This window comes from Eretmochelys imbricata, chromosome 3, assembly GCF_965152235.1.
Source record: "Eretmochelys imbricata isolate rEreImb1 chromosome 3, rEreImb1.hap1, whole genome shotgun sequence".
NCBI lineage: Eukaryota > Metazoa > Chordata > Testudines > Cheloniidae > Eretmochelys > Eretmochelys imbricata.
The window spans coordinates 12,412,653-12,432,216 of NC_135574.1; the positions used below are offsets into that span (position 1 = coordinate 12,412,653).

General features: G+C 40.9%; 1 protein-coding gene across 1 annotated transcript in view; it reads left to right on the forward strand.

Moving 5' to 3' along the window:
• Positions 1-19,564, forward strand: part of PKHD1 (PKHD1 ciliary IPT domain containing fibrocystin/polyductin) — a 370,485-nt gene that overhangs the window by 190,420 nt on the left and 160,501 nt on the right. Inside the window, exons 40-45 of the mRNA XM_077811517.1 lie at positions 1,967-2,092; positions 4,554-4,687; positions 12,471-12,583; positions 13,670-13,775; positions 15,109-15,243; positions 18,306-18,441. Coding sequence (XP_077667643.1) covers positions 1,967-2,092; positions 4,554-4,687; positions 12,471-12,583; positions 13,670-13,775; positions 15,109-15,243; positions 18,306-18,441 — 750 coding nt within the window. The remainder of the gene's footprint in view (positions 1-1,966; positions 2,093-4,553; positions 4,688-12,470; positions 12,584-13,669; positions 13,776-15,108; positions 15,244-18,305; positions 18,442-19,564) is intronic.

Genomic DNA, 19,564 nt, shown 5'->3' on the forward strand with positions numbered 1-19,564 from the left:
CAGGGTGGTTAAGCACTGGCATAAATTGCCTAGGGAGGTTGTGGAATCTCCATGGTTGGATATTTTTTAGAGCAGGTTAGACAAACCCTCGTCAGGAATGGTCTAGATAATATAATCCTGACATGAGTGCAGGGGACTGGACTAGATGACCTCTCGAGGTCCCTTCCAGTTCTATAATTCTATGATTCTGTTTTCTTCAAAATCCACATTCCAAACCAAACCAAATTTTGTATTTAGGGGCCTCTTTCTGTGCTCCATGAAATGTGTTTTGGACTAGAGGTGATTCGATTAAATAGGAAATCCACATTGTTTTATCCATTCCTAGAACTCAACCACTAATGAATCTTGTTGAAGGTTTTAAGATATTTAGTTGTTTTTCCCCTCTGCCTAGCAGCCTGCCTCAAATTATATTTCATTTTTGTTGCTTCTCTGTGTAATCATGGGCTGGCCAGCACTGGAAACAGAAGTAAAATACTAAGAATGAGCCTATTTCATTAAAAGAAAAGGAGTACTTGTGGCACCATAGAGACTAACCAATTTATTTGAGCATAAGCTTTCGTGAGTTACAGCTGCATCCAATGAAGTGAGCTGTAGCTCTCAAAAGCTTATGCTCAAATAGAGACTAACCAATTTATTTGAGCATAAGCTTTTGTGAGCTACAGCTCACTTCATTGGATGCAGCTGTAACTCACGAAAGCTTATGCTCAAATAAATTGGTTAGTCTCTAAGGTGCCACAAGTACTCCCTTTCTTTTTGCGAATACAGACTAACACGGCTGTTACTCTGAAACCTATTTCATTAGTTTCAGTCCAGCAATTGGAAAGCAGGAAGAGCTGGAAAGCTCATGGGTAAAGTTGGTTCTCATGATATTCCTAGCCAAACTTTGTAGAATCATAGAATTCATAGAACAAAGAATATTAGGATTGGAAGAGATCTCAGGAGGTCATCTAGTCCAATCCCCTGCTCAAAGCAGGACCAACTCACATTAAATCATCCCAACCAGGGTTTTGTCAAGCCGGGCCTTAAAAACCTCTAAGGATGGAGATTCCACCACCTCCCTAGGTAACCCATTTCAGTGCTTCACCACCCTTCTAGTGAAATAGTGTTTCCTAATATCCAACCTAGACCTCCCCCACTGTAGTCTCATGGGGGAGGTTTAATTAACTTGTAATATCAGTCTTTTAGGGTTTGTCCATCACTACTGCAGACTGCGAGTAAAGTCTGGTGATGGTTGTAGGGACCCTCCAACTCCTGTTCATGCCAATGGGAGTCTTTCCATTGGTGTCAAAGGGAGCTAGATCAAGTCCGGGATATGAACATCAGCTGAGAAAGCTTTGCCTTTGTCCTGGCATGTAGCCCACACTGGCCTGTCCTTAGTCATGTCTGCTAATTTGCACATGGCTTACTGGGTTACATATAAAAGATCTCTTACAGTGTAATGACATTTTTATTCTTGCTTTGCAAATCACTGGATGGCATATGTTCAGCTTCTTGTGTGATTGTGCTAAACTGGCCACATTTCAAAGTTTGTCGTATAGAAAAAAACCTCACTTGCATGACATTGTTGTGATGCAAATTCACTTAATATAGTGACGACATAGAAAATCTGATAGCTTTGTCTAAGCACGATGCCACATTACTTTGCAATGTTATGATGCTGCTTTAAAACCTCGTTATGTTGTGATACAATGTCACAATGTTGCAAACATTCTACCCATTGGAAATCATTTGAGGGCTGACGGGGTAAAATTCATCATATAAGCAATACTTGCAGGTTAGTAAAAATTGCAAAATTTGGGTGAACAGCTTAAATTGTGATCTGTCTCATCGGAGCATCACAGCAAATTGGATGAACCAAGCAGCATCAGAGTTGATGAATAACATCTTGTACAAAAACCTCACCTTTAACGGAGGCAACTTGGAGTTATATTCCTGCTTTCCTCTGACACTACCCTTTTCTTTCCAGATTCTTACATTCGCAGTTGCTCAGTGTGGGATTCCTTTGGTCGGGGACTCAGTCTGTCGAGGATCTCAGAGTTAAGAGTGGACAATAATGTTTTCTATAACATTTTAGGTCATGGGATTCTACTGGGTAAGTGAAGCAGAGGATTTTCAATCAACCTATACGTGGCTCTTTATGCCAAGGGTACAGTTAATCGAAACTTCCTTGGGCGGAAGAAGGTTCGATTCATGTTCTCTGGCACTAGTCTTGTGGAATCCTGTATATCACTCTCCAACTTCCTCATGCAGATGCTGAGGACCTGTTTTCTTGTAACCATATATGCCTTGGGTCCATTTCTTATGACCAGCATGGAGCTTGTTCAGTCCTATTGGTACTTCTCTCCTGCACCACCTCTTTTCTTTACAATCTAACAGTAGATAGAGATTTTTTTTTAAAAAAACCATCTGATTCACCTGTCATGGAAAGAACTCTATGACGTAATATTTATAGCCCTGATTCACCTAAGCACGTACTTCCCATTAGTGTTGATCAGGTGACATTGAAAACAATAGGATGATAGCACATGTTTAAAGTCAAGCACAGGCTTAAGTACTTGACTGATTTGAGACAATAAAAATATTGAAAATCAAAATCTCTCTCCTATCTACCATTAAAGCAAGCTGGAGATTGGTCTGCAGCCTGTTCCACAGGCATTCCATACTGCCTGAGTAGGTCATGATATCACTTTAGTTTTGGCTGCCGCCAGTCATGGATGAGAAACAGCAATTTAAATTTAAACAAACAAACAAAAGCCTTAGGCCCCAACCCTGCAATCCAGTGCACACATGCAGGCCTTCCGCTTGACTGGAGTCCCACTGAAAGCACTTTGACTATAAACAGGTGCAGAGCTCAACTTGTCCAGGTCTTAATTTGGAAATCCGTTCCTCCCATCATTCATGCTGAGACATAATTCTGACTTTCCAATCTCTGGGCTGAACTAAATGTGTCCTCAGAAATTTCGGGCTGAATACTTTGTATCCTCAAGACGTCTTTAATGGCTTCGATGTCAGTAGCTCCAGAGGGTCTGAAAGATGAATTTATATATCATTTTGTTACCTGTAAAGGCATATTTATTATAGCTGCCTTTTCTGCTCTAGAATTGAAATCTCTCAATGATTTCATTTAAACCCCTATTCGCTAGGATTTTGCAGGACAGTCATAAAAAGTTGCTCTGGGCTTAAACTTAATTGGCAAACAAGATCCCGGCCTGGAAGCCAAGACTTTTTATGCCTCCTTTCAAACCTGTATGACTGTCAAAGCACTAGTGTACAATCCTACTTTTGCTCTCATAATGGCTGTGATTGAAATAAATACAATCTGAAAAGGAAATATTTCTCAGCAGGATCTAGTTCCAAGGTAGATGCCATAGAGGTTGCATGATGTGTGAAAAAATAAAGCCCCAAACTCTAAGCATATATATATTTTTTGGAGATCAGCTTGAATTTAGAGTGGTTAATATGGGGGAAGGTATCTGTGTCCAGGGAAGAATTGAAGGGAACGTTGGCATATGTTATCCCTAGCAAGAACCATATGTCTTGAAAAGGAAGGGTGAGGTTGACTTGCATGTTCCCTGGATAGGGCTTGCCATTTTCCAGATAGATGATGGCTGGCATTTCCTTAGGATAGAGGTTAGGGTGCTTTTCTTTCCTTTCTGTGCCAATTCATGGTGCATGCCGTTTTGGGGACCCAATTACTGCAGGCAGGGGGCATGTGTGCTGCTGTGAGTGGTGGCTCCATTGTTGTCTTCTGCCCATTGTCTAGTTCATCACTCAAAAAACAAAACAAAACAAAGAAACAACCCAAAACCAAAAAAAAACAACCAAAAAACCAACACCGACCAAAATAAAACAACAACAAGTGAAAACCCAAGGCACTTTGGTACATGATTGCATGATGTGTTTTTAATCTTTCTGTTTACATGGTTAAGGCATTGGGTGGGAACTCAGGAGATTTGGGGTTTAACTCCTGGCTCTGTCACAGGGTGAATTTAGGCAACTCACCTCATCTCTCTGTGCCTCCATTCCCCATCTGTACAATGTGTATCATAATATCTCTTCTTCCTAACCATTGTCTGTCTTCTCTGTTTAGATTCTAAACTCTTCGGGGCACAGACTGTCTTACTCTGTGTTTGTACAGTGCCTAGCACAAGAGGCTCTGATCTTGGTTCTGGCCTCTTGGCACAACCATAGTACAAATTAATAACAACAGTTCCCTCTTCATCCTGTGGAAATTATCTGATCTTTCAATTATGCACCCCAGTAATAATTTTCACCCCTGATATTTAGACCCCTACCATGTTAAATTGACCCTGCCCCACTCTCAGCTTTCTCTCTGTGGCGTAACATAGATTCCAGCGTGCTTTGCAAACAGTACAAGTACAGCACTGCAGAAAGGCAGCCACCTCTATGGTGAAGAGCTGCAGCCAACCAGCGCACAGTGCCTTGCACAATACTATAGGTGGGGAATAACACCGAGAGAATAATATGTGATCTGCATGGGTGTTGACTGTTGGGCTGTATTTGATGAATTTGTGCCTCTGATTATATTTTAGGAGGGTGGTTGGAAGAGGGGAATGAAGTCAGTCACAACACAGTGATTAGCCTTTCTGGAACAGATGGACTTTCCAACATAGAAACATTATCACCAGCAGGGATCTACATCAGGGCTCCGGCTAACCAGGTAGAGGTAAGGGTAAAAAACAACACTGTATCCAAGAACAAAAGATTGGTCTGAAATATGGTTCTCAGGGTGACCCAAACACGGGTTGTTCACTTACTGAGTGAGTTTTAATAAGGATGGTTACTGAAACAGGATAGTAATACAAGTGCACAATGATATATTCCCTAATAATAATCTCTGTCTCTGTCTCTATACATAAACACACACTCACACCCACCCACATAATCTCTCTCTTTCTCTCACATACATACGGTGTAAAATGTTTGCAACAAAACTCCAGTCCCTATGTAACTTCCAAGCTTTTTATGTTTCGTTACAAAGTCCAAAGTCATCTTGGGTTCATCAGAAGGCGCACAAAATTTTGCCAAAAAACCTAGGCCGAGATCTGATCAATTCTGGACCAGTTTTATTGTTTCCATCAAACTTTAAAAAATTCAGTTTTTCCTGATCTGGATGGCAAACCAAATACAATTCCACAGTTTCAAGTGAATTCCACCTGAATTTGTACCCGAAACTCAAGAAAAACTCAAGGACTGCCAATCCATAGAAACTGAAACCAACGAGGAACTACATATGAGGACATGATTTCCCCTTCACTCTCTGCTCCTCAAAGAGTTGCACCTAAGTTTGAAGGTGAGAAACAGACCAACAGGTTTCCTGTGTTACTCTCTTGACAAGTTTGCCTGAGAATAAAGAGAGAACTACGATTTAATTCCCTGCAGGGCATATACCCAACTTTACAGGCCACTTTAGAGAATATAGTGGAGGCATCTATTATGTTTTTTAAAAATGTAGGCAGAGTAGCATGACTTCAGGGCCTCTAAACACAGAGAGATCTACACAGTTGTACATTGGCATAGTCTAGAGCTGTCTGACTCAGTACCAATGGTTCAGCTGTTAAAGGGCTTGCTACATTTACCTGTCAATGTACTTGTGAAGCTAACTCAGTCAGTTTTCAACACATTTGTTTAGCTCATGTGCTATAATAGAAATTCAGAGATCTATTCACAAGTTGAGGCCATGGACATGTAACCAGCCACTGGGGTAAAAACTACTGGGGCCTGTCCTCTGCAAGCCAGTGTGGGTGGCATAGCAGATGCTCATTGCAATCTCCATTGTGAGCTGCCATCTAAGGGGATGGGCATATAAGGCATTGCAACAGCAGGATACTGAAGTCTAAAAGAAAACGAGGAATCTACCTCCCTTTATCTACATTATTAGTAGGGGTATTTATTATTGTACAGCACCCAGAAGTACTTGACAAAAAAAAAAAAGGAAAGACATGGTCACTGTAGAAAAGACCACAATATATTTGTAGGCTTTTGGGGTTAGGGACAGTCTCCTATTATGTGCCTGTATTGTGCCTAATCTCACTTGGGGCCTTCAGACTCTACCCTAATATAAAAAGTAGAAGTGCTGAACTGCAGGGAGGGAAGGAAGGATTTTAGCCACAGCACTAGGCTCTTGAAGTTAATCAGTTTAGACATCTGCACATCATGAGGGTTCATAAGAATGACCATCCTGGGTCAGACCAGTGGTCTGTCTAGCCCAGCATCTAGTCTTCCAACAGTGACCAGTAGCAGATGCTTCAGAGGGAATACACAGAATAGGGCAATTATTGAGTGATCCATCCCTTGATATTCCAATTCCAGCTTCGGTCAGTTAGAGATTTAGGGACACCCAGAGGATGGGGTTGCATCTCTGACCATTTTGGCTAATAGCCACTGATGGACCTCTCCTCCATGAATTTATCTAAATTTTTTTTTGAACACTGTTATAACCTTGGTCTTCATAACAACCCCTGACAAGTTCCGTGGGTGGACTGTGCGTTGTGTGAGGAAGTACTTTGTTATGATTGTTTTAAACCTGCTGTCTATTAATTTCATTAGGTGACTCTTGGTTCTTGTGTTACGAGAAGGAGTAAATAACACGTCCTTATTCACTTTCTCCACCCCAGGCATGATTTTATAGGCCTCTGTCATCTCCATTTTTAGTCATCGCTTTCCTGAGCTGAACGGTCCTAGTCTTTTTAACCTCTCCTCCTATGGAAGCTGTTCATGCCCCTAATCATTGTTGTTGCCCTTCTCGGTACCTTTTCCAATTCTAATACATATTTTTTGAGATGGGGTGACCAGAACTGCGTGCAGTATCCAAGGTGTGGATGTACCCTGGATTTAGAGCATGACATTTCTGATATTTTCTGTTTTATTATCTATCCCTTTCCTAGTGTTTCCTAACAGTTTGTTAGCTTTTTGACTGCCCCTGCACATTGAGCAGATGTTTTCAGAGAACTAGCCACAATGACTCCAAGATCTTTTTATTGAGCGGTGACAGTTAATTTAGACCCCATCATTTTGTATGTAGAGTTGAGATTATTTTTTCCAGTGTACAGTACTTTGTACTTACCTACACTGAATTTCATCTGCCATTTTATTGCCACATCACCCAGATTAGTAAGATCCCGTTGTAACTTCTCACAGTCCTCTTTGGACTTAATTATCTTGAGTAATTTAATATCATCTGTAAAAATGCCCCCTCACCGTTTACCCTTTTTTTCAGATCGCTTATGAATATATTGAAGAGTACAGGTCTCAATGCAGATCCTTGCCGGACCCTGCTATTAACCTTTTCCATTGTGAAAACGGAACATTTGTTCCTATCTTTGTTTCCTATCTTTTAATCAGTTATTGATCCATGAGAGTACCTTGCCTTTTATCCCATGTTTGCTTACATTGCTTAAGAGCTTTTTGGTGTGGGACCTTGTCAAAAGTTTTCTGAAAGTTTAAGTACATGGTGTCAACTGGATCACCCTTGTCCACGTGCTTGGTGGCCTCCTCAAAGAATTCTCATAGATTGGTGAGGCATGATTTTTCTTTACAAAAGCCAACTCTTCCCCAATATATGTTGTTCATCTATGTGTCTGATAATTTTGTTCTTTACTACAGTTTCAACCAATTTGCCTGTTTCTGAAGTTAGGCTTACCAGTCTGCAATTGCCAGGATTGCCTCTGGAGTCTTTTTAAAAATCAGCATTACACTAGCTATCCTCCAATCATCTGGTACAGAGGCTGATTTAAGTGGTAGTTTATATACCACAGTTAGTAGTTGTGGAGTTTCATATATGAGTTCCTGTATAACTTTTGGGTGGATATAATCTGGTCCTGGTGACTAATTACCGTTTAATTCATCAGTTTGTTCGAAAACCTCCTATATGGACACCTCAGTATGAGACAATTCCTCCAATATGTATCTAAAAAGAATGGCCCAGGTGTGGGAAACTCCCTCTCATCCTCTGCAGTGAAGACCGATGCAAATAATTAATTTAGCTTCTCTGCATTGGCCTTGTCTTCTTTTAGCATTTTGGTCATCCAGTGGACCTACTGATTGTTTGGCAGGCTTCCTGCTTCTGATGTACTTAATTTTTTGTTGTTGTTGCTGTTAGTTTTTGTGTCTTTTGCTATTTGCTCTTCAAATTATTTTTTGGCCTGCCTAATTTTACTTTTACATTTCATAGAATCATAGAAGATTAGGGTTGGAAGAGACCAGGAGGTCATCTAGTCTAACCCCCTGCTCAAAGCAGGACCAACCCCAGCTAAATCATCCCAGCCAGGACTTTGTCAAGCCGGGCCTTAAAAACCTCTAAGGATGGAGATTCTACCACTTCCCTAGGTAACCCATTCCAGTGCTTCATCATGCTTCTAGTGAAATCGTTTTTCCTAATATCCAACCTAGACCTCCTCCACTGCAACTTGAGACCTTTGCTCCTTGTTCTGTCATCTGCCACCACTGAGAACAGTCTAGAGCCATCCTCTTTGAAACCCCCCTTCAGATAGTTGAAGGCTGCTATCAAATCCCCCCTCACTCTTCTTTTCTGCAGACTAAATAAGACTGGTTCCCTCATCCTCTCCTCATAAGTCACTAGACTTGCATTATGTAGTGATCACTGGCTCCATGTCTAGTTGGCAGCCGATATCAAGCGGAGTGCCCCAAGGGTCGGTTCTGGGGCCGGTTTTGTTCAATATCTTCATTAATGATCTGGAGGATGGCGTGGACTGCACCCTCAGCAAGTTTGCAGATGACACTAAACTGGGAGGAGTGGTAGATACCCTGGAGGGTATGGATAGTATACAGAGGGCCCTAGAGAAATTAGAGGATTGGGCCCAAAGAAATCTGACGAGGTTCAACAAGGACAAGTACAGAGTCCTGCACTTAGGACGGAAGAATCCCAGGCACCGCTACAGACTAGGGACCGAATGGCTAGGCAGCAGTTCTGCAGAAAAGGACCTAGGGGTTGCAGTGGACGAGAAGCTGGATATGAGTCAGTGTGCCCTTGTTGCAAAGAAGGCTAATGGCATTTTGGGCTGTATAAGTAGGGGCATTGCCAGAATATCGAGGGACGTGATCATTCCTCTCTCTTTGACATTGGTGAGGCCTCATCTGGAGTACTGTGTCCAGTTTTGGGCCCCACACTACAAGAAGGATGTGGAAAAATTGGAGAGCATCTAGTGGAGGGCAACAAAAATGATTAGGGGACTGGAACACATGATTTATGAGGAGAGGCTGAGGGAACTGGGATTGTTTAATCTGCAGAAGAGAAGAATGAGGGGTGATTTGATAGCTGTTTTCAACTACCTGAAAGGGGGTTCCAAAGAGGATGGATCTAGACTGTTCTCAGTGGTAGCAGATGACAGAAAAAGGAGTAATGGTCTCAAGTTGCAGTGGGGGAGGTTTAGGTTGGATATTGGGAAAAAACTTTTTCACTAGGAGGGTGGTGAAGCACTGGAATGGGTTATCTAGGGAGGTGGTGGAATCTCCTTCCTTTGAGGTTTTTAAGATCAGGCTTGACAAAACCCTGGCTGGGATGATTTAGTTGGGGATTGGTCCTGCTTTGAGCAGGGGGGTTGGACTAGATGACCTCCTGAGGTCCCCTTCCAGCCCTAATATTCTATGATTCTATGAAACTGCTGTTGCCTCCTGAAGGACTTAGAAAATCAACATTATGTCTACAAACAATTCTGCTTCTACAGATCATGCATTTTCTGTTTTTTATCATCCCCCGTTTATTATTCCTGAACATCTGGAACCAGATTCTAATCTCAGTTACTCCAGATTTGCCACAACCAGTGTAGTCCCATCGTTTCAGTTATCCCAGTGAAACTGAGAAAAGAGTCTGGGCCAGGTCCCATTACAGCAGTTCATAAACTCCTGCAGCTCCTTCCTCATTTGAAGTCCTAATCCTGTTGTTCGTAACATCACAATCGTTTTCAGTCACTTTGAGTGAATCAGGGTACATACAGAACCAGCCATTAAAGAATTCCTCATTTACCCCAAAGTAATTCCATTAGCTTCAGTATTCCTACTTCTATTTTGCATCCAGATGAGGAGAATTGGGCCTGTACTTCTCTGTGGTTTTAGTGCATTGACAACCCTGGAGAATGAAGACCTCTCTCTTTATCCTCGGAACAGGTACCTCTCCAGCGCGCATCAGCTCCAACATGGAGGGAGTTCCTTTAACACAAGAAGGCAACTTATTCTCTATGCTTATTCAGTCCTTAGCCTCTTGCCTTAGCACAGGGATACAAATTAGTGCTTAGAGGTATCTTTTTGTGGCTGTGGTCTCCTGTACACCAGAAAATGGATGGACATCAACAATTGCACCTAGCTCACCAAACAGCTGTCTAGTAGTAACTTGAGTACTTGTGGCACCTTGGAGACTAACAAATTTATTTGAGTGTAAGCTTTCGTGAGCTACAACTCACTTCATCGGATGCATTCAGTGGAATTCACTGTTGCTGATGAAAGGTTCCTTAGCTCCTTACCAATATCATCTGAACTAGCCAACTCCCAGACTATTGGACACTGGGGAGAGGACACACCCTCTGCCTTTAAGAATTGCCCACCATTGCTTCCCTACCATGGCACTTTCTGAGACCTACTGCAATGTGAATGCTTGCTGCATAGACCCATTAGGACAACTTGCTGCATTCTCATGGGCTTTGGCATTGGGGAATAGTGCTAGAAACGCCTTCAGTGTTGTATTTTATTGGTGGGGAGAAGAGGAAGCAGAGCTTTAAAGGACCATCACTGTTCATCCTAAGGTATTCATGGAAATAGTTACATTATCAGTTAAAAGGCACTTAAAACATTGACTGGATTTTATTCCAGTGACTTCAGATGCACACCTTCAGGTATCTGGCATACACTGGCAATTAATTTCTCTCTGGAATTTTGATTGCATGGATGTCCGTAATACACTGACTTCACAAAAAATTGATTTCCACACAAAATTCCCTGCCTGCTTAAAACCGCTGCCTTCAAGCCACTGGCTGCCTGAATAAATGTGCAGTTTTTCCTTATGAATCTTCTGTGGAATGCACAATTGCAATTGCAAGTAAAAGATCCTAGAATACTGTGACTTGACTGCAGAAGCATTTTTTTAAGGGAAAGGGATCTGTATTGGGTAGCATGTTCTAAATTGTTGCAGCTCTGCAAGATGGGAGATAAGGCAATGCTTTGGACATTGATATCCTTTTGTTTTTTGAAAGATGTCAAAGATCACGACTGCAGGGAACTAACAGGGTCAGGAGACTGGCAATGGAATATGGAGCCTTTCACCTCTGGGTCACTGGTGTGGCTTTGATTAGGGTCATTACTCATTACCATTTTAAAGCTGACCGGTGACCTTTGCGAAGTGAGTTGGAGGTCCTAGTGGAAAAGTGTCCACATAAAAACACCATGACGATTGACACCATCTAATGACAACTGATTTTGGCCACTGCCAACACAGAGCAGATCTGAATTATGATTAGGATAAACTCCTGTCTCCTTTGAAATCAATTGCAAAACTCCCATTGGCTTCAATGGGACAGGATTTCTCTGCTGGCGTTGAAAAGTTCCTTATCCCATTGCTTATATCCCTGCATAATCCACTCCCTACTCACTTATTTAATAAACTCATAACTTTAAGGCCAGAAGGGACCATTATGACTTCTAGTTTGACCTCCTGCATAGCACAGACCAGAGAACCTCAGCCAACAATTTCTACATCAAGCCTGGATCTTCTGTTTTGAGCTGTAGCATATCTTTTCGAAAGATACCCAGTCTTGATTTAAAGACTTTGAGTGCTGGAGAATCCACCGTGTCCTTAGTCACTTCTTCCAGTAGTTAATAACCCTCACTGATTTAAAAAAAAAAACCCCGTCCTTTGTCTCTAGTTTGAACGTGTTTAGCTTCAGCTTCCAACCATTGACAAATCGTTTGTCCGTTAACCCTTAATTCTGCATGTTCTGCTCAATATCTCAACTCTAGTGTTGCATTAACTCTAGTGTTTGTTTGTTTTTGCATGGAAAAATATACATGTTGAGAAAGACAGAAATTGGTAGACCAAGATTTAATCAGCCCACTTATGTATAAAATAATGTTCAGTGAACAAGAAATTTTAGCCAACTTGGAATTTTGTGGAATTTACAGATCAGAATGGAACTTGAGGTGCTATATGATATGCCTGCTTGTCTGCCAGATACTATTGCGTGGCTTGAGGGTGGAGAGTGGCCCTGGGTGAGAAAGAAAGCAGGAGTGAGGATGCTGTAGTATGTACTTGGCAGAATTTGCACTGATTTCAATAATAATAAATTAATAATAATAAATAAATACTTAGCTCTTCTAAAGCACTTAGGAGAACTATGTAAGTTAAAGGCATAGGACTAGAGGGCTTGGCCCAAAGTGATTTTAAAAACAAAGCTTTTAATTGCCAGGAATCTTTTCTAACTGTAGTGCATGCTTGTCTGCAGGCTAATACAGTGTGTGCCGCTGGTTATGGCTATTTCTTTCATCTCTCGCCTGAGGGACCATCACAAACTCCTCTTCTTGCCTTCAGTAAGAACACAGCCCATTCCTGCACAAGGTATTTGGGGATTCCCTTTGCTAAAGATTTTTTTTTTCAATAGTATGAATTGCTTAAGTATTTTCCCCCCATTAATTGAAATAGATAATTAGGCTCTGTCCCTTTAAATATAGCTTCAGAGCTTTGTGTTCATTTAAAATCTTCTCTGATCTATAAAAGGATTTTTCCACAGCAGAAAGAAGTCATCTGATAACGATTCAGTTTGGTTTATTTCTCATGGATTATCTGTAAATAGTTTCCATTTCAAGTTTCAATTAGACACATCCCTTTTCATTTCCTGTCCTAAACTATTGTGTAGTCTTCATGTGTATTGTTAACAGCTGATGCATTTCACCCCAGAGGTGCTGCATTTCAGTACCAGATGAAGTGATCCCTGTAGATTTAAGGCTTCGAATTAGCAAAGCACTTAATCACCTGCCTAACTTCAAGCCTGTGAGTAATCCCATCCTTATTCAGCAAAACACTTAAGCAGGTGCTTATATGCTTAACTTTAAGGACATGCTTAAATACAAGCATGTGACTAAGTGCTTTACTGAATAGAAATGGGATTATTCACATGCTTAAAACTTCAGGAAGTTTGAACCATGATCTAGATAGAAACCCTCCAACTGGTCAAACCAAAATTGTTGCGTGCAGAAACACCCAAACTTTGGCACTGTTGGAATCAAAACTCACCCTTACGTTGTTGAATTCCAAATTGTAAGGGACTTTCTATCTGGATCCAATTAGTTCAGAGGCAGCAAAGTTGGCCAGAGTTTGATGGATGGTGAGAGTACATAGCTGTTTTGTCTCAGCCTGAGCATTAGCCCTCTTGTGGCAAATTCTGGAGGCACTTGCAAGAGAAATGTCATGAGTTTTAGAGAACTACTTCTGGACAAGAATTGTTAGATATATAGATATAGATATATATATGTAAATATTTGAGTACAAAACCTCTTTATTTCTGAATAAATGTGCCGATGCAGAGAGCTAGTGCAGGCTTGGGCACTAAGATACCATGATAAGTGTAATAGAAAAACCTACACATAAATAAATATACAGAAAGAAAGTTGGGCATTCTCTTCCTTCATTTTTCTTCTTACACAGGTATGGTCTCCTGGTGTATCCAGAATACCAGCCAAAACGTGTAGATGGCCTGGGCCCAGTTCTGTTCCAGAGCTTCACAGCCTGGAGAAATCAAGGCGGGGTTCAGGTATAATTGGTTTTAATTGTATTTTGGTAGTTCAGGACACTTCAATGTAATCCTCAAAGGTGCAGCTCCTCTGTACCCACTTTGGTCAGTTGGTACTGCAGAAAGGACCACTGTGATCATCCAGTTCAGTGGTTTTCAACCTTTTTTCATTTGTGGACCCCTAAAAAATTTTGAGTGGAGGTGGGGACCCTTTGGAAATCTTAGGCATAGTCTGCAGACCCCTAGGGGTCTGTGGACCACAGGTTGAAAACCACTGATTTAGTCTGACTTCCAGCATAATACAGGCCAGATTTAACCCAGTAATTCCTGCATCAGTCCCAATATCTTGTGGTGGAACTAGATCAGACCTTTTAGGACATTCATGCTCATTTTAAAGATTCTAAATGATGGAAAATCCACCACCATGCCTTGGTTAATTCTTTCAATGGTTAATTATCCTCATTGTGAAAAATGTGCATTTATGTCTAGTCTGAATTTGTCTAGCTTCAGTTGCCAGCCATTGAATCTAGGTATGCCTCTGGCTGCTAGACTAAAGAGCCTTATAGTATCTAATACCTTCTTCCCATATAGGTACTTATAGGATGTGATCAAGTCATCTCTTAACTTTCTCTTTCATAACCTAAAGGGATTGAGCTCCTAAAGTCTCTGTAAGGCATGTTTCTAGTCTCAAATCCTTTCTGTGGCTCTTCTCTGTATACTGCTGAATTTTTCAACATCCTAGAATGGAATTTGCTGGTTCTGGAAATGTTTACTTGTATGAAACAACATAAAGTTGACCAGTGTTTTCCAATTTTGGTGACCTTTTATCCGTCATGCTGACTCAGATAGCCAGGCTGCCAAACCACCCAATTTATTATTCTTTGTACCTTATTGCCCCACCTCATCATAATAATGAGGTTTATTTTGTGTTCCTTGAATGTGCTACCCACTGGGAGCTATCTTCCCATAATCATGTGGTTGTAAAAAGTACCTTGATTACGTTCAAGGAATGCCTCTTTATAATACATCTTTTCCCCCCTTGTCTTCTTTAGCTATTGCTCTCTTCAATAATTACAAAAATAGTATTTACTGCATCTTCAACCCCGGATATTGCTGACTATTTAGTCTAATTTTTCCAGTGCAGTTTTTGTATCAACGTGGAAATAACCTGTTATTTTTTTGAATCCTTGTAAACAGGAATAAAGAATTAAGGGTGAGCTTTTCAAAGATAAATTAGATGCTCAACTTCTGTTTGTGCCTTTGACAATCTCCCTCTTCTGCTACACAGTGGTGAAAGGATAATAATGATCCACAGAACTTTTCTGTATTTATTATTATTATTATTTTTAAATAGATTTTTAGCAGCCGCAACCTGGAACTCCGAAATTTCCAGATCTATGCTTGCAAAGATTTTGGAATTGACATCGTGGAAAGCCTTGGAAACACCACTATTGCTAACAGCTTATTACTGGGACACCTTGGTCAAAAGGTAAGAACTCCAATAGCTGTTTTCATTCTGCTTCTTCAGCCCAGTCTATTTTAAAACGGTCCTTCTTACAGACTAGTATCAGACCCAACAGAAGGAAATACAAAAGCCAGCTTCTCCAGAAGATTTAGTTGTTTTCTCAGTGCCAACTTCACTTAATCTCTGAGCTTTGAGAAACCTCCATAACTCAAATAATAAGGGCCTACGTTTCTTCCATTCCACCTGAAAAACAACACTTCAGCAGCGCAATGCCCCTAATACCATGCAAGGGCACCATTTTGGTACTGAATGAGAGGGAAGTGTGCCAGCAACATTACCCTTCCAAGTCAGTGGTTTCATAATATTAGCTGCCTCTATTTTAGGATGGTAGTAGAGGGAGGTACAATAAGGTTATAAAACTAGTTATAATGTCACTTTTCACATACCAGGTTCTACAGGTTTTACTGTATATCCAAGTACAAGCTCTGTCCAAACACAAAAACTAAAACTGAGCCAGAGACAGAATTTCCATTCTGTGGGAAATTCCAGTTTTTTTTTTTTAAAGTCCAATTTGGAGTCAAAAGTTGAAATTTCCCACAGAAAAAAAAATTCAGAAATGTTGATTTGAGACCATCGAAACATTTCATTTGACATTTGTTTAAATTCTTAAACTTAGGTTGTATACACATAATATTAAATATTGTATCAAAATTAATATTTTAATAGAGTATAACAGACTAAACGGAAGGAATTGAAATGACACTTTTGAAGTGAAACATTTAACGGTATAAAAAATGACAGATTTTGACACTGCTGAAGTGAAATATTTTGATTTTTTTTGATTAGTCAAAAATTGACGCATTCCTGTGAAACATTTAGATTTAAACTAAACTCAGTTGTTGATGGAAAACTGTTCTGTTGATAATATTTTGACCAGCTCTAACCATCATTAGTTTTAACCTTTTACAAAAATGCCCAGCCAGCGTATAACCAGGTGTCACTGAAAAATTTAGTCTAGTGGCCTGAGCACAAGTTTGGGACTCGGGTACACAATTCCAGTCCTGACACTGATACCCCTTGTAATCTTTTGGGCAATATTTGTAACCTTTCTGTCCTGATTCCTCACTCTGTAAATCAGTGTTTCACACTGGGGCTCTGAGAATTAAGTCATATTTGAAGATGAAAAATACGATCATGTGCTAACTGTTATTATTTATGACAGTAAATTGTATCTTCCCTCACTATGTGCTTGTGCAACATCTTGTACAATAAGATCCCTGCCTGACTGAGTCTTCTGTGTGGTACTGGAATGCAAACAGTTTAATTAATAATAGAATCTTATCAACAGCTGTCCACAGCTTTCTTTTTCATATTTTTCTGCTCTGGTTTCTAGCTCAGCTTACTGAATTGCTTGGGGTACATTGCCAATCTGATTGGCTGATGGATATATTTTTTAAAAGGCTAATTTATAAGCCCGGGGAAGACAGCATTTTAATGTAGTGGATTGATCCATAAGGAGTACAGAGCTCAAATAAAGCTACGGCCCCAAACAACTAATCTTCTAGCTGTACAGTGAATTGCTCTCAGACTTGAAGGGATGGCTCTCTGTGTTGTTACAGGATCCATGGGAGAACTCCAGGGCTTTACATGTTAAGAGAAGTAGAGGCGCTCAGCTGTGTGTTGTTCCTCACTGGCCCCCAAGGGGGTGATTATCTTTGATTATCTCATGATAAGAGTCGCCTTGTCATCATTTACATCTTAATTTATGTAATTCTCCCTTTAATAATGATGTCTCTTTAACATCAATTAAAACTTTGTGACATGAATTTAACAGGAACATTGGCTATTCTGCTCTGCCAGCTGTTTTGTTTTTTAAAGGGGTGCCTTGCAAACAGATTATTATTTTTGGAAATATTAGGAAAATTGAAATTGAGTCCTCAGTCTTTTAGTGCTGTAGTATCTGGGCCTGACGGAAGTCAACAAAAAGGCTCCCGTTAACTTCAGTGGGCTTTGGATCAGAGCCTTTGCATTTTTCAGTCAGTGAACCAGATGCATATGCATTGCATGTAAAAGAAACCGTTAACTTCTGGCAAAGACAGATTGTCCAAGGCAGGTGATGCATGTTTGGGGAGGAAGAAAGAGTGAAACAGTCTTCTAAAAATATTTGAAGAGTGAAAACATTAAGAAAGGAAACAGCTTGTACAATGTGAAGCAAAGGGATATAATTGGGGGTGATGGGATGGACATAAATAAAGCAAAAAGTAGGTAGGAAAAAAACATTCGAAGATTTAAATCTGTCTGGTCTGTGGAACCCCATGTTGAGGCATTAGCTCAGTACTGACTTGGAACCAAGTTCTTCACCTAGAGAATCTCCAAATTCCCTCCTTGGGGAGGGCTCAAGGGAAATGGCAGAGCCCCTGTCTCTTAAAGGGACAATGCCATCTTTAATGGCTAATTAAAAGAATCCTGTTGCTATAGAGTACCTTTAAATTGCATTTTTGATTCATGTGTTTAAAGTTCCTTGATACAATGTTTGTGTAGGGCTTTGGTTGTGCTTTCCTGCTGATGAGGGTCCTTCCAGGATAGTGGGTGGGCCCCAAACCAACATCAGCAGATGGGGTCATGCCAGTTCCTCTTCCACTCTCCCCACCATCTCTGTGCCCACGATTGCTCCCAGCAGCAGCACATGGACTGGGAGATGGGACCAGCTACCCCCATGTCTCTGTGTGCTATGTCCTGGAAGAGCTACTGTCATTTTGTTTCTGTCCATTTTCTCTTTCTGGTCGTGTTTTTTGCCTCTTTGCCTAAGTTTTTTTATTTTTGTTTTTTTCACCCTTATCTTTTCTTCTTTCTCCATATTTATTTGCTTTCTGATTTTCCATCCTTTGTGTGCTTCCAAGTTTTGTTGTGAATATATTGGACAGCCTGGACCAGGTCCTCAGATGATGTAAATTGGTCCCAGCTTTGTGGACTTCAAAGGAGCTACATCAATTTGCAGCAGCTGAGGATCTGGACCCTGGGCTTATTTCACTCGGGAGACACAAATGCTGATGTGTTCGGCTGTGCTCTTTACTTTCATCTTGCAGGACAGTAGCTGTATGTCAGCAGGGCTGAAAACTCCCCAAAGGCATGAACTGTTGGTTTCCAGTACATCTTTCATGAACTTCGATATTAGCACTTGCACTGCAATCAGCACCTGTTCTGGCTGTTACCAAGGCCAGGGTAAGTTACATTTACAATGATGCTCTGACATAGCAGAGTCTGAAAAATCCTGGAGTTCTGTAAAGATTGGTGTTGCCCTTGTGATTTTGTTTCTTTCACCGAGAGGCATCGCTAGAGTTTGCTACCTGTATCCCAGAGGAAGGATGATCCACTGATTAGGGCACTGCCTTGGGACTCACGAGATCCGGGTTCAATTCATTGAATTTCCACAGACTTCCTGTATGACTTTGGACAAGTTACCTAGTCTCTTTGTACCTCAGTTTCCCCTCTATAAAATAGGGTAATAGCACTTCCCTGTCTCGGAGTGGTGTTGGGAGGATAAACCCATTAAAAATTTTGAGGTGCTCAGATGCTGTGGGAAGGAGGGTCATAGAAAAACTTAATGTAGCTGTCCTGCAAATCAACACCTATCTTATGCGGCTCTGGTAACCTGGGCCAGCTCTGGGCCATAATTTTAGGAGGGAGCATTATAACTCCATCCCTTGGACACATATGTGTTCATTAGGGTGCTTTTGAAAGTAGTCCTCGGTGTTCTGATATCACTGGTGGGCTGACGCATGGGTATCTCCTTACAGCCTTTTTGCTGCCTTGCCAGCCCCTTACTGCAGTGCACTCACCCCTGTCTGGGGCTCTGGGTGCAGATGCTGCTCATGGATTCTCTACCTGGAAGAGCTGGGCTGTTAAACTGACAGACATGAATGCTGCATAGATTTCAGATGAAGGTGGTTTTTTTCCCAACCATGATTTAATTTTCCTATTTCTCTGAGTTTGGGACAATTATTCAGAAGCCCCATTGGGATGTAAGGATAGCGATTAACACATTAATTTGTTAATATTCCTTTTTCGGGGGGGTAATACTTCAACATAGTGGCATATTCTTTAATCACTGCAACCCATCCTCATAGAATTCCAACAAGGTTGTACCTCAGGCCACCCTAAATCTTAGGTGAATTTGCCTGAGATAATGTATGTAAACGAAGAATTATATTGAGTTTTCAGGAGCTACCCAAAGGCTCTTTGAAGAAAGTTCCAACTGCAATTAACTGTTAAATATGTGTGTATGTGTAATTATAAACTATATAAAACCATACACTTTCCTATAAAAATGGTGAAAAATACTTCA